Source organism: Platalea leucorodia, assembly GCF_965183815.1.
Source record: "Platalea leucorodia genome assembly, chromosome: Z".
Classification (NCBI taxonomy): Eukaryota; Metazoa; Chordata; class Aves; order Pelecaniformes; family Threskiornithidae; genus Platalea; species Platalea leucorodia.
In genome coordinates, this window is record NC_138858.1 from 12,397,966 (window position 1) to 12,413,977 (window position 16,012).

The 16,012-nt window shown below is 44.7% G+C and overlaps 1 protein-coding gene across 1 annotated transcript in view; it reads right to left on the minus strand.

Annotated features, from left to right (window-relative positions):
* CCBE1 (collagen and calcium binding EGF domains 1) overlaps positions 1-16,012 on the minus strand; it is a gene marked incomplete at its 5' end in the record, with an annotated part of 96,408 nt that overhangs the window by 9,444 nt on the left and 70,952 nt on the right. The window contains 3 exons of the mRNA XM_082336810.1: positions 5,835-5,972; positions 6,707-6,841; positions 11,566-11,618. Coding sequence (XP_082192936.1) covers positions 5,835-5,972; positions 6,707-6,841; positions 11,566-11,618 — 326 coding nt within the window. The remainder of the gene's footprint in view (positions 1-5,834; positions 5,973-6,706; positions 6,842-11,565; positions 11,619-16,012) is intronic.

Genomic DNA, 16,012 nt, shown 5'->3' on the forward strand with positions numbered 1-16,012 from the left:
CCATTATGAATGCTTGGACTGTGAGTTGCTATGTAAGGCTGAGAAACTTTGCAGGGACAGCTCTGAGCTCATTTTAAAAGCAGCTGTTTCCAGTTAACAGTCTCCAAAGAATTTATTTTTTTAATACCTGAAAAAGTTTACACCCCTTCTTTTATCTTTGTGTGTAGGGCAGACTAACCCTCTAGATCTGAACTGATTTACAGTCCCCCTGAGGGCAAATTTTCATATGCTATAAATTACAGTAAAATCCCTCACAATATGGACATTTAATTCACTTTGCACAAACTGCTCTTTATCATCGCCAGTTATTCCTCCATGTGATGGAATCAGCCTGAGCAGAGATGGGGGTTGAGATTAACGAGAGGATTTAAATCCACACAAAAGAAAGGGTCACACCTGTTGATATTATGCATAAATGGGCTCTTTTCAGGAATCCATTACATGATTCAAACTGTAAGAGATATCGCAAATGTTATCTTTTGTTCTTTACCCATTCTCATATGCAATGAAGCACTTCTGCGTCGCAAACAAATAAGCACTGTTTTAACAAATGTCCACTTAAAGAGAAATGTGGTTTCCAAAACACAGGGTGACACATACTGGCAAACTCTAGGTGAGCTTTTTGTCTTTCACATATAGTTGTTGAGAAGCATCAAGTGTATTGAGGCCCTGCATATGATGTGTGGCCTTGTACGATGTTACTTGGAAGGGTTATTGGACGTGTTTGAACACTGACCATTCAGAGCATGTCCCATAATGGAAAAACTCTGCAGGTGCTCCTGGTTAAAGCCAAAATCTTCAAAAAGGATCAACTACAATGCACTTAGCTATGGTAATACTTCTCACTTGGACACACACTTTAATATCCTTCATCTTTTCAGAAATGTGTATTGATTTTGAAAACATCTGCATCATTTTAAATAAAACCAGAACTTTCTAATACTAAAGATATTATGTGGTACTTGACTTTAAATGTTTGCAGGGTTCAATGAGGAACATTGCACCCATCAGATGGCCATCTATGGACCACCGTTGCACAAATTTAGGAAAAACTGATTTTCAGTACGTTTAGTCCATTGGATATAATGCCACATGAGGTATGCTTGCTCTTAGAAGACAATCCAGGAGTGCAACACAGACTGGGATGTACCTGGCTGGGGAGCAGCTCTGGGGAAAGGGACCTGGGGGTCCTGGTGGACAATGAGCTCAATATGAGTGCACAGTGTGCTGCTGCGGCAAAGCAAGCCAGCAGGGATGCTGGGTTGCATCAACAAGGGCATCACCAGCAGAGACAAAGAAGTCATGATCCCACTCTACTCAGCACTTGTCAGGCCACACCTGGAATACTGTGTTCAGGTTTGGTTCCCGCCGTACAAAAAAGATGTGGACAGGCTGGAGGGGGTCCAGAGAAGGGCCACAGAGATGATCAAAGGACTGGGAAGCCTGCCGTATGAGGAAAGGCTGAGAGAACTGGGTTTTTTCAGCCTTGAGAAGAGAAGGCTTAGGGGAGACCTTATCGCCATGTTCCAGTGTTTAAAGGGTGGCTACAAAGAAGACGGAGACTCCCTTTTTACAAGGAGTCACATGGAAAAGACGAGGGGTAATGGGTACAAGTTACTCCTGGGGAGATTCTGACTGGACACAAGAGGAAAATTTTTCACAATGAGAACAATCAGACGCTGGAATAATCTCCCCAGGAAACTAGTGGATTCGCCAACATTGGACACTTTTAAGATTCGGCTGGACAGGGTGCTGGGCCATCTTGTCTAGACTGTGCTTTTGCCAAGAAAGGTTGGACCAGATGATCCTTGAGGTCCCTTCCAACCTGATTTTCTATCATTCTATGATTCTATGAAAGGTTTATTTCTCTATCTCCTTATCAGATAGGTGAGGGCTGCAAGGGCAAGATGCTGAACAACCAGTAGCAGTAAGACATTGGTATTAGTGCTGAACTGATCAGAAGATTAGGAGGCAAAGGCTTGGGGGTTTTCCCCACTCATCAACTGCCTGCTCCCACAGCTGCAGTTCTTTGGCATTACAATAAATCATGATATTCCTCTTTATTTTATTTAGCATTTTCATGGCACTAAGCACGCTGCTCTTCCCAGACCTTTCTGATAGCACACAGCTTGGTAATACCTCAACAGCTCTCTGTACAGTGTTCAGATGGCTCAAAGTCTTAAGGCCAAAAGGTACTACTTGTGATTTTCCGATGAACTCTACATAACATACAATAGAACTTCACCACATTGCAGCTATGCTGGCTCCAAGACTATTTGGCCACAACGCCTCCCAGAGGGACTCCAGCCGTTGTGTGAAGATACCTGAATACGCAGCATCCGCTGGTTTCCTCACTGCTGTATTTCTAATGCTAATTATTTTGCCTTTGACTTCTTCCAAAGCCTTTCTGCCCTTAAGTCCTTCTCTGATAGATCAAAGAATCTGCAGCACACGGGATTTTTTTCCCTTAACAAGGAATTGACATGCTTTAACCAAGACACCTCTTGATATTTCTATAAGGTAAGTTTTCTCTTGACCACAAGTCAGTATTGCGGCTCCCTCATGGAGTTCTTCCTCCCTCTCCAATTTTTCAGCTTCCTTTGAAAAAATCAGTGTTTTGACATATCCATTTTTGGACCTGTGTAGGATTTACAGATGCGTATATAGAGAGCCATTAGAAAAAATGCCTTTTTTTTCCAAACTCCAATAAAGTTTAGATTTGGTACTAGTCTTAACCAAAATTTCTTTTAATAGCTATCTTACCAAATGAGTTCCCTCATAATATGCACACATTGTGCTAAGAAATGTTGCTGAAAGCAACGTACAGTCATAGGGAGAAACTGCCAGAGCCTCTGCTATTTGAAACCTAATGCAATCCCACTAGAATCAGTGGAATTATATGCAGATTAAGAAGCAGTGAATTTGGCCTCGTATTTCAATATAAAATCCAGTTTATCTTCCAGAAGGATGTGGTACACGAGGCTGACAGAAGTATAGATAAAACAGGGCTGTAATAATCCATGGAGATGGATGCAGGGGGGTCCAGCTAATGTTTAGGAAATATCATACCAGTGAGATTTCTGCAAATCCAGTTGGATTGACTTGTCGGAGGAAGAAGTCCAACAGCGTCACATAAGCAAGCGTGAGCTGTGTCCCAGGAGAGAGGTGGAATCCCCCTAACTCATACCAGACAGAGGTGATGATTTGCCCAGGGAAGGAGTCATCCATCAAACATTCACTCTACTCGCATCTGATCCCATATCACGACCAAACTATGAATAAAGCCAAAATAAAGCATGAATAAAGCCAGAAGTCACCTAGGACAAGCCAGAGGGGGCAGGAAGCAATTAGATGGAGTCACCCACGCACAGTGCAGATACGAAGATCACCTACCAGGGCCAGTTTGGCCAGCACTGAGCAAGGCACTTACATAGCCTGTTTCCATTGCACAGAACCTACACCAGGAAACTAAAATTATTTTGGAGAAGGCTTAAACAAGCCCCATTTTATGAAGGCTTTCCAAAGCATGAAGTCTAGCTCACGTGTGACGTTGCTGTCCTGACAGGGGTCCTTTTATCTCAGTGAGACACCGGTGAGCCCCGCGGTGCCTATCGATAAGAGATCTGCTCGGCGGAGCAATGTGTTTTCTTTGCATGAGCTCGAAGACTGTGTCTTGCTGATGCTGGAAGAGAAGGAGATGCTGGCAGAGGAGAGCTCTGCGGGGAGCTGTGCCGTGGGCGGTCTTTGCATGGAGGCTGTTGAGTTGATCATCTGTGTCGTATTATCTGGGCTCAGCCTGCTGAGATGGTTTCATTTGCCTACTTCGGCACGGGTAGCTGTATTGTCTCTGTCAAATGCAACATGACTGCGGATGCGGGAAAAATGCTCCCTATTCTTGTGCCCCACTCACAAACCCAAAGCTCTCAGTCAAGCCCACTTATAGAGCCAAAAAAGTGCCTGGACTGCAGCCTTCAGGCATGGCACGATGAATAATAATCCCCCGGGAAACATCCAACATGGTTAAAGCTGGAGAGGGATACATGTGTTTTCATGTCTCACACTAAATTTTAAAATAAAATTTAAGTGTTCCAGCTATCATGAAAAGCAAATAATCTGCTTATTAGGAAGTCATTCCAGCGCAGATGCGCGGCTCTCCGGAGCGGTGCAGGCCTGGGGCTGACCACGGGGTGGTGCGTCGCTACAGCCGGTTCCTCGCGGCTGCCGAAAAACTTGATTTTCTTTGGGATGAGTTACGGACACAAGCCCTGTGAAACAGCGATGGCCAACTCCTCTTTCATTTGCACCAGAAGTCTGGCAATTAGTAACATCAACTTGGAGCAGAGCAGTGTTACAGAGCAGAAAATGTCCTTCTCTGCTTCACACAGCTGATTTAGGAAACGTTTTGAGAGATGGTGGGTATTTCATTCCAGATTAACTACTGGAACTGACATTTTTGTGTGCCATGTACATTCAGTATAAAACTGGTGTTTTTCAAATATTAGAATTATTTCCACAGCCTTGAATATTTTGAATGGCTGGTTATCCTGAATGCTTTGGGCATTACCCCATCAGGAAATTTGAACTAGCCAGTTAACTAAAAAAACTATTTGCAAAGGGATTATATAGGTTATACCTCTCTCCTGTATGACACGCTCCCTCCCCCCCACTTATAAGGAAAAAAAAAATTAAAACTACAAAGAACAGTTGGAGTTAATGGAGTGGCTCCAGTTTCACATTGTCAGAGGAAAATCAAAATCATAAATTGTTCCAGCCCTGTTCCAGGAGCACCCTAATGATACATGTGTTCAGGCATTAACTGATGAACCTATGATAAGTCACCATTTATCAAAAGAGCTTTTTTTTTTTTTCCCAGAGCACAGGTTATTCTCTTCCTCCTTTCTTTTTAAATTGTCATATCAGTTTTTAATCTGCAGTACTCCAAATGCTGTAATTTAATAACTGGGATGAGGTCAAAAAATGTAAAGTCATTTATACACAGCACACATATATATATTTTGAAACCAACAGTGAAAAACAAGAACAAGCCCTTACTTTTACCCCTTTCCCATCACATATTACTTTAATGAAAAAAAGAAAAAAATCTGACCGCAGTCACAAGACACACAAACTAGTTGCAGATCAGCAGAATTCAGTGTTACTCAACATAATTTAGCAATTGATTTAAGCAATGCTTGAAAAGTGTGTGGACTTCCCAGGCACACCTTTTCTGAGCCTCTGAGTGCTCAGAGGCACTAACCACCCAACCCAGGGCCATTTGCTAATCTCTCAGATGTCGGCATGTAAGTACAAATTATACTCACTGAAATTAATTTAATTAACAGATGAAATTAATGAAGGCTTATAAGAGTCAGCATCTGGCATTTTTTTTTCTGCCTCCTGAGCTCTGGACTGCAAACTAGGTATAATCAAGGTTGGTATGGCACTAAAATACAATTTTTAGCAGTTGGATCAAGGAGAAATGGTCTAACCAAAGCTGTAACGGCAAGTTTCACCGATCAGCCACTCTGCCTCTCCAGGGGAAGATGCTTTCCACATCCTTCAATGTACTTCTGCTCTTTCTTTATAGATGTGACTACTGATTTACTGCTGTGTGTGCTCAGCTCATAAACCGGGGAGGAGAAGAGCGTGCAGCAGGACTGCTCCCAGGTGCTCGGGTGCCCAGGGAAGAGCCCAGGGTCTCCAGGGGCATCACCTACATCCCAGCTTCAGACCCCCAGCTCCAAGTGTGGCGTAGGGAGCAGTTACTCTTTACGACAGATCAACCTTTTAGACAGAACTTTGGCCCAGGACCTTTACCCCCCGCTAGCACATACCTTTATCTCCTTTTGTGCATGTCTTGCCGTCGTCCTCCCGGGTATAGCCTTCGTGACACTCGCACCTGTAGCTGCCCATGGTGTTGACACAGATCTGAGAGCACAGCGTCCCATTGCTGGTGGCACACTCGTCGATATCTGGAGAGGAGCAAGAGCTGAAAATGTCCTCAAGCCGGAGGTTTCAGACCTCAAATACAATAAAAGACTTCCTTTAAAGGTATCAGGAGATTCTGTGGTTAAATAAATGAGTAATTGCAGCACCGCTGGTGCTTTGGGCTGGAGCTCTGTGCAAACTGCACTATTGTTGTTAACACACTTGGCATTTTATCGGTGAACACCACGTGACCATTTCTTTGCACTGAAAAGCTTCCATGCAAAGCTCAGTCCTGCAAATCTTGGCTCCCTGGCACAGCAAACCATGCAGGGCAGGACTATTGAATCAAGGGGGACTAGCCACACAAGGACCACATGTAAGTGATCAGTCCTGGATTAGATACTGGCCATCTAAATCAAAACCCAAGGATTTATTTTCATAATTAGGCATGGATATAGTGCTTTGAGGGTTACCGTTAGAATCATGTCCATCTCTGGCCAAAACCCCAGCTATGACTCAAAACCTGCAGGAGGAATTAATAAAGGGAAAATTACATCAGCCCAAGACTTCGAAGTGTTTGGGTGCGTATGTCTTGGTTTTGGTACTACCTCCTACTAATTTCAGGGGGATTTAGATCTCTTAGTTCTGGGAACTAATCCTTCACATAGTTAAAAACCACATTTATTCTGTAATAGTGAAGAGAATAAGAAAGGTTTCAGATCTAAACTGACTCCTAAAAGACCTGAGGGAGATGAGCTCAACACGCACTTCTACCCACCCAGGCAATAAGGCTTCTCTCTGTTCCTGTGCCTCTCCCGATCATAGCGGTACCCAGGGTAGCAAGTGCATAAGACTCGCCCAAAGTTATCTGTGCACTGCTGTTCGCAAGGAGCTTCAGCACAGACATCATAGTCTAGGGAGAGAAAAATGTGGTTAGGAAAATAGCAATGGCAGTAGCTGGATACTATGACAGGAAACATTTCACCTCTCTGCTAAGTAATAAAGTCAAGTTACATTGGTTTTGAGGATTGAAGAAACCTAGAAATAAAATATTCATGAGACAAGCAAAGAATTATAGTAAAATTGTAATTGCTAATTATGGCTTTACAGTAGTTAGACTATTTCTTAAAGCTGGATTTTAAGCAAGGGGTGCTTTCCCAGTTTGCAGAATTTAAGAATTCTTCTCACAGAAATATTAAATTACCTAAAAGGTTTTTTTTTCTGTTTTCTTCCACAAATTTTTAAGTGCTGATAGCAACATTTCCTAAGCAAAATGCTGTGAAACACCGTGAAGCTAACTGCCAAATCTGCGCAAAAAGTATATCGTAAGGAAAAGTTAATTAAAATCGCACAATAATTGTTCAAATGCAGATATAACCCTTCTAGCAAAGAACACATTGTTACAAAACCATCATCACTCTTAATAATAGCAATGTGAGGATTAGTGTATGGTAAGTCGCTGGCTGAGCTTGTCAGTGAAATCCCAGAAGGCTGTCTGAAGTCACCGTTTGAAACCCGAAGCGGGGTGAATCTGTTTCTGATTTCACTGCTATGTAGCAGCAGAGTCGCAGTCCAGGGTATGGACACCAGAGCGAAACAGGGTCCGACCCGCATCCCCGCCCTGCCAGGGGCTGGATTTGGCCGCGGGCGTCAGGCTGGTGGCAGGGCTGGGGGCAAATGTGCAGCCCCCGGCCGTGGGTGCAAGGGCTTTGCAGCGCCAGGAGGAGACAGGAGCTGAAGCAGTGCCTAGGCTCAAAACCAGCTCAGGCAAGCCCTGCTGAAGGTTGGGTTTTATGCCAAAGCAAGTGGCAGTTTCTGCGATCACTTCAGAGGAACATCATCCTTCACACAGCATCCATGTGGTTGTCACTGTCACCCTCCAGTAATTGCGTACTGGGGGCCGCAGCAGAAATATCTTCTCCCTGCTCCAGACCAAATACATATAAACCAAACCTAAGTGTTTCAACTGAGTTCCCAGCAATGCACTGTGTTTCCATATATACAGGATAAAATAATTAAAACCCAAACTCATATTGGCTCACACTAATGACTAGCAGACATCTCTGGGTATGATGATTTTTCCAAACAATTAAAATGAACTAATAGATGGTAAAGCAAGTGAAACCACATTTGCTGTACGGAATATATAGAGCACATGTGTAGCACTGGGGGTAAAAGTGACAGTGTGCCAGGGTACAGAAAAGTGCCAAATGAGACTTAACAAGCTGCTGCATGTCACACCAGAGCCCCTTACACCAAAAAATACTATTGTAATGGTGCCAAGCATTCCCTCCCTTGGGCTTGTCACCTTTTGAATAGTAGGCATCCTTTCTTTTCTTTTTAATTCACAAGTGTGTTGATTTTAACTCTTGAAGTCTGCCTGCAGTGCTGCGGCAGTGAATGGCAGTGCCAGGACCCCCAGAAGGAAGCAGGGACGAATAGTGCAGAGCCATGCACGAGCATGGAAGAAAAACACGGTCCTTGCCCTCAAACACAGTCAGCCTAGGGGCTAGTTTGGGCTTTTTAGGTGATGCTGGGGCTGTGAACTCCTGTTACATTTGGCTTACTAAATAGTCCCAAATATAAAGCATTAGTGGTGGTTTTTCCTGGGCAGGGTTCCAATTTTCATTCTCCACTGAAATAAAATCAGATGGAGAACAGGTTACTATGCCCAGCACTGCCTGCTTCTTAGCCAGCGTGCCCAAATCCAGACGCCGGATTTGGCCTGTGCCATGTTGAGCCTATTTAAAGCAGAGGCAAAACAAGCTCTGTCCTCCTTGCACTTCCATGAATAGATGTGCCCTAATAAAACCAGTGCTGGAAAGGACCATCTTCCCTCACAAACAGGATTAGCTATGTGTAAACCTTTCCTAATAGACATTAATCTAACCTGTCCTTCGAAATCCCTGAGCGATGGAGATGCCCCACCACCACGCAGTGTACTCCCGAATGAAATATCCTCGCAGATAAAGCTTTTTACTCATATGTAATCCAAACTCCCCTTACAGCCATTATTTTTGTTCTCTTCTTCTTGGCCATGAAGAACAGTTTACTTTCCCCCTTGCAGCAAGTTTTCACATACCTAAAAACGGTTATCACATCTGCCCTTAGCCTCCTTTTCTCTAGACTAAACAACCTCAGTTCTTTTTAATCTTCTTTCTTTTGTCATATTTCTTGTGGCTACTCTTTAAATACATTTTTTTGCATCCACCTTAGCAGAGCTCCATCAAGACCATTGCTTCATTTACTTTCATAGAAAGGTAGGAAAGGGTCCAGGAGGTGGAAATCTCCCTGCTGGTCGTTCCCACACAGTCAACCCAAATGGCACAATGGATGTGGGCAGGTCCCACGTCACGGAGCTGGGCATCTCCAGGGCTTTGGTCCCAGGTAGCACGACTCCCTCAGGAACAGTCCTCAAAACTGGGATGAAACTGGGCAAAAGCTGCTGCACCACCTCCATGTGCTCTGCAGAGGATGCATGCGCCCTCCCATGTTCAAGCCCCTTGTCTGCCAGCCCAGTCTAAGAAATGTGGTTTGAGGATGAATCAAAGCCACACGGTGAGGATCAGGCTGTTCCAGACTTTAGGAAAATGCAGAAAACTGAAGCAGAATAACAAATGTCTCAACATGTATTTCAATGAACTCAGGAATGACAACGCAGCATGAAAAGTTGTACCAAGGAAATTTCTGAAATAGCAGTAGTGAGGAAAGAGCAGATCTGATTAGTGTTTGCCTGTCATAGAGTATTTTGCTTTGAATTAATCCACAGCCAAGATACTCAAGTAACAAACCAGTGATAGGGAGGGTGGTCTCCAAAAGAAGGTGTTTCAGACTACATCTGTCTCTGCTTTACTCTTGGTGATGCCACGAGACAGGACCTGGTTGGAGCTGTGAGTCTCCAAAGCAAAGAAGGAGATCATTCAGGAGAAAAAGGTGAGGAGCTCTTTTTTCACCTGCTTCACTGGTCAGGTGGAGCAAGAAGAGACATTACAGGGGGAATCAGACACACAAAGCAAACTCGTCTCGATGTTTCCTGAGAATCATTGCTCCCTGCTCCTGCAGCTGAAACCCAGAGCGAGAAAGTGAGTCCAAAGCAAATGAAATGCAGAACGTGGGGGCATGGACTCATATTGGACTGCACTGATTTCTGTTGCTTTTCAAGGGCAGATGAGAAATAACAGGACGGAAACCAAAGACGGACATGGACAAAGACACAACCCTTTGGGAAAGAGTCTGTTTAAATAACAGCTGTCCAAGGAGATGGGTGTCTTCCCAAGGCAGCCATTAGAGGGTGGACAAGGCAGGGTCTTCTATCTGTCTCCCAACCCTCCTCCCCGCAGCCACTGCTAAAACACAGAACAGACAGGGCTGGAACTACTTCTCACAGCTTTGACTTGCCAGTACTGGATTAAAAGGTGCAGATGTGCTCTAATAAACTCACATCTGTAATGTATTTATGTGCCTGTGTCGAGATATGCATTTCATGCAGCTACTCTGTCAAGATTATGCCAAAACAATGTGTGAAGAGCCAAGTGATGTCTCGTAACAAAGGGAAATGAGTGCTTCACTGAATCATGTTTCTTGTCCCTATACCAACGGCCCAAGATTGTCTCAGATGTTATAGCAATTGCTGTGGCCTCTGAAGTTCAAGGTAAAATATAGATTGAGCTGAAAAAGGGGGAACAGAGACACAAAGGGACACAAGCCACAACCAGCAGAGAAATTCAATTAGTGGCAGAAACTCTCAGGTTACTGAGATGCAGTTAATAGACAGGATAAAGCAATGTCGGTGGGTACATAATAAAAGCTGCTTTCATAATCACCTAAAACCTCAAGAGAGAAAAATTAGAAGCCTAAAATAATATATTGCCATGGCTCTCATTTTATTTTTGCTCCTATTACTTCTCCTGATGTATCCATTATATTTACTGAATAACCAGCATATAAAATTGTTACAATCCATAGGAAAGCTGGAGGCCAGGCTGTAGAGTCCCGGCTTTTTTCCACCCTGAAAGGATTCAGGGCTTCTACCTCCTATGCACAAAACCGCCTTGTACAACACAGCACAACCGCCTCCTCCAAGTGTCTGCCTTGCACTGGAGCTGTCATCTCAGGCCACGCACACTGAGACAAAACTCACTGCAAAACCATGGGATGAGGAACTCCTTGGGAGCATTTCACCCAAACCCCAGGCAGGGGTTAGTCAGGACTAACTCACCCAGTCACCCACTCCCTGTGCACTTACAAGCCAAATGATCTAGCTGTGCCAGACCCAAGGGGTACATGGCAAAAGCCATCAGCCAGGAAAGGTGTGCTCCTGGGTGCACAGAGGGCTCCTGCGTACCTAGCCAAGAGCAGAATGCATCCCTCCGCAGCAGGTCATGGTACAAGATCTGTGCAGCCACGTGCACTTAGGGGAGGATCAAAGCTTGGCATGCTAAGCAAAACTTTTGGAAGCTGCTGATCTTTTTATTTTTCCAACAATTTATTGGAAACAGTTCCCTCGCTGACACGAGATACAGCTGACCCTGCGGTTATATCAGGCTGCTCTTCCAAACTGGCAGTGTGGAGAACAGGGCAAACAGGGAAAGAAAAATGCATGGGGACATGAGGGGTAAGAACAGTGAAATCACATACCTTCAGGGATGCACTGTCCAAGAACAAACTTATAACCCTTACAGCATTTTTTCCTGAAAAACAATAAAATAAATAAATGAATAAATAAATATATTCTCTAAAGGTTGGTGCTGCCTTTAAAAACAATCATGGGTAGGTCATGGATGTGATGAACCAAACAAGATAAGGATCCTGAGCTTTGCAGTTGGAGGTATCTCAGCATTAAAGAACACAACACGGAAACCCACCACTCAAGTCCATGACGCATTTTAAATGACAGCATGGCCAGCCACCTCAGGAGCCTGGGGCTGGGTACCCCAACGCTGACCCACTCAACATCCCAAGTAGTTTCTGAAAACCCTGCTCCCTTGTGTTGAAGGGATGCAGCACACCTCAGTGCTGTCCATATACACAACTCAGGTCATAATTTTCATGATATGGTGAAGGGTGTTTTCAAACATCTGTCATTACAATGTAAACTTGCAGAAAGCAGTAAGTCTGAGTGAGGAGTACACAGGAGATAAATGTTATCAGTCATTTCTCATCTTTTAATAAACCTGGAAGGTGATAAGTGAAATACATTGGGTATTTCAACTGGAGTAAGGGAGAGTATCTTATACGGGCAGGGAGACAAAACTGCAGTGAAGAGTCAATAGGATGAGGTATTTTTTATGTGCCTATGATATGAACAAAGCCTGAGTGCTGAGAAGTTAACATTCCTTACGCACTGGCTTGTAATGACATTTAGGCGCTCAGCTATATCTGCTTGTTTTGCTTTCTAGGCAGCAAACCACATCAGGTCACCAGGACTCCCAACAGCGCTGAGGAGCCTCTGCGAATGGCTGTGTCCCTTATCACCCCCAGAGCTACTCGCTGCAGGGGCCTGGTGACCTTCAAAGGGTCCCAGGGTGGTGGCTACCAGGACTGCTGCAAGAGAAGCAAACTGCTGTTCAGTGCACTATTTTATCAAGTCTACATGAGTCTGAGGGGAAAAAAACCCTGTATTTCACAAATCCACAGTTCTTCATGCCTTGTGGACATGCTGAAATATCTGCAAAACTGGGAAACCATCCATTTGATCCTATCCTTTAATTCAGTAACTGATGCACAAGAGCGCTAAAGCCACAGCAGTCAATGACACAACACTTGCCTAGCCAACACACAGCCATCACAAATCATCATGTTGAATTTAAATCAACTATCAGTTGCAACTGACCACTTAAAGCAAACAATGCACTACTTCAAACTATGTAAAAACAAATTTTGGCTCCATATTTTACCCTCTTCCAAAGATTAGCTGGAATATAAATTATGGTTAATGAAGGTTGAACATCTGAAGAGGAAGCCTTGCTTTGTTATGCAAACAGTGGTCCCTCATTAGACTTTTCTCCAAACACTGCTGTGAAGTTTTATCTCCAAGACAAACAAATGCAGGAGGAATGAGTTCAAAGGTGCATCAGGGAGGCTGTTCATATGCTGCAAGCCATGCCGATGGCTTTCCAAGTGCACATTCATCTCCTCCTGTCTGCTGAAGAAGGGAGGCTGATAAAGGCTTGCTTGTAGCTGCTCCTCAGAGGAAGATACAGCCCTGCTTGAGAGAGGGCTGTGAGATGGGCAAGGAGAGGAGGGCATCCCTGCCATGAGATGCTGATCTGTAGGGTTGTACCAGCCAGAACTAACCAGAAAGAGGGAGCAGCAGCTTTCATAATTTCTACCCTTCTCCCTGGGAATTCCCAACTGATTTTCAGGCTTAGGATCCAGCACTCCCACCCTTGGAGTAGCTTGTGGCAGCAGATGCAAACCTCGGCCAGCACAGCCTGCTCCTGGGTAAGGGCTCGCCTGCTAGGAACCTTGCAGGAGCTGTCTCTCTCCTCTCAACTTGGCCAGCAATGGCTTTTGGCTGGACTTGTTGACCTTCTTGTGGCTAAACTGTGGTTTTATCTGTCTTCCTGGATTCTCCCAATAGCCAAACCACTTGCCCTGATCAAACCCCTCTCCCACCGTCACACACTGAGAACCCACCACACGCTGAGTTACAGCCATTAAATACTGCCCTGGCACCCTGAAGCAAGCACAGCCTTGCGTAGCCTCGCCGGAGGTTGCTCCAGTTAAAGCAACCGGAAAATCGTGCTGCCCTGGCAGACATCCAAGCCCCTGCTGAAATCCGTCTCTTCAATGGCTTCTTGCAGCAACGAGATCCACAGAGGGATGAGACGTTTTTGAGAAATCACTTCCTTGCTTTCAGTCTCCCTTACAATTTTTGTTGAATCTTCCCAGGGTTTACTGGTAAGGAGATTTGGAAATATTTTCTCTAAATACCTGAAGGTTTTTCCACATCATGAAAGCTTTAAATCACACCTAAAGAAGTGGTTTAGAGGAGGGATGCCCTGCTTTCAGGATCACACTCCAGAAACCAATTCGCCATGATAATTGGTTCCCAATTCAAGATTACAGATCTCTCTATTAGCGCAGCCTGTATTCAACAGCAAGCTTCAGCCAGCAGCATGATTTTGCCAGGGAAACTGCTACTTTAGGGTTAATGCACAGGAAATACAATACAACAATACCCGTTTCTCTGAACATTACATTGCAACCCTGGGATTCCTGCGTGCTTTAGCTTTTTACATTCTTAAAGAGAAATCTGTCAAAATGATGGACATGTGAGTTGATCATTAGCAAAGGCATTTTAATAGCAATACTCATTTTCAGACATCCAGCTCCAGGTTGACATGTCTAATCAATGTTGCACAGCAGCAATCTCGTTATACATAACGAGAGGTAGGAGGGGGTCCCCACTGATAATTTTAGCTACTGAATAACTTTCAGCAAGGCAGTTGCTACGCAGCTGTACATGTGAGCATGCATCTAACACAAACTAATACACAGCTGTCTAAGAAGCTCAACCACTAAAATCTGGATCTATGGGGAAATTAAGTTGATTCGTTAACTTTAAATCAGGTTCCCAAAAGGAGAAACTTCTGGCAGACTTATCTGTTACAGCTTTTAATGGGGTGCTTCAGCTATTAAAAATATAGCAACTTCTGATTCTCATGCAATCTTCACTCAGGAACATGCACAAGGCCAAATTCACAGAGGGTTTTGGGCACCGTGATTTCGATCACTGCAATGTCTAGCTTTTGTGTTACCTGTGAGAAAATCCATAGTGACAGGGACACTCTCAAAACAAAGTCACCCTTTTTTTCTGACAGGTAGCTGCAGGAGAAGCAGAGGGAGGTTGAGCTACTCCCCTCTGCTCTGGAGGTCGAGGTGCTCCTGGATTACTGAATGTCAGAAGATGGGATTTAGGGTCAAACCTTTGATACCAATAAACACATCTGTGACTAGGCAAGCAGCGGATCTGCCTTCGTTGCACGCTTTTGTGGCCCATCACCTTGCAGACTAAGAGGGGAGCTGAGCTTTCCAGGAGCATCCTCACATCCCATCACCCGCAGGTCCCCCCTGTGCCTGACACATAGCCATGCACCAGCACAGCACCCCCCACCCCATCTTGCAAAGCGGTAGCTGCTTGATAGCATCGCCCCAGACAGGCGGGACGAAAGGCAAGATGCAAGGAATGTGGCTTAATTAAGCCACCACTTTATTAAGTTAGCTTATCTGGCAGCTATCAGCAGTAACCCATCCAGTGCGGACCACGTTTTTTTCCCCATAATTGTTTCCACCTGGTGCAGAGCTGCCATCGCCCCCAGCCCACCTCCTGCTCCGCGCCAGGACACCGCGGCTGGCGGCGGTGCCGGGGAGACCGGGGTATGCTGAACCGAGAAAATACTTCTGTGCGGGAGGGAAGGGAGAGATTCAGGGTTCTACAGCAGCTGAAATGCTTTGGAAATGCAAACAATAACAGGATGCACATTTAAAGTGATAATTAACCTGTATCTGCAGCAACACGGCAGTGACTTGGGCTGTGACAAGGGCTGGCTCGGAGCTGCTTGATGCATTACTGAGGCTTTGGTTAACTTCAGCAAAGAGGCAAATCTCAAACTCTGTCATGACAATTATGTTGAAAAAGATACATGATTGACATTTAGTTTGAAAATAGGGAAGGCAAAGGGGAAATGTGAAGGGAATGGAAAAAGAAAAGTTTTATACTTGTTTCAGATGAACATAATACATTAAGGAAACTCTTGCTAAAGATGTCAAAAGTAGAAACAGAAGAGTCCACTCTAGGAAATATTTGCCTCCTAGGAGCAACACAGACACAGAAATCCCCACACCGAGTCAGAAAGTGAGTTCGTAGAATAAAATATTACCCTTACTTTATCCGTGCAATGCTGGGGTTCAGAGAGACAGTCAGCCCCCGGGGTGGCTCCACCCAGACAGAGGTAATTCAAGCAGAGGCACTTTACCTCCCATTCATCGGGGCTAGGAGCACACGCATGGACAATTTCTACAGCTCAGCTGACGGCTGAGCTTGCTTCCCTGGAAGATGCAGCAGCTCCATAGGTGGTCA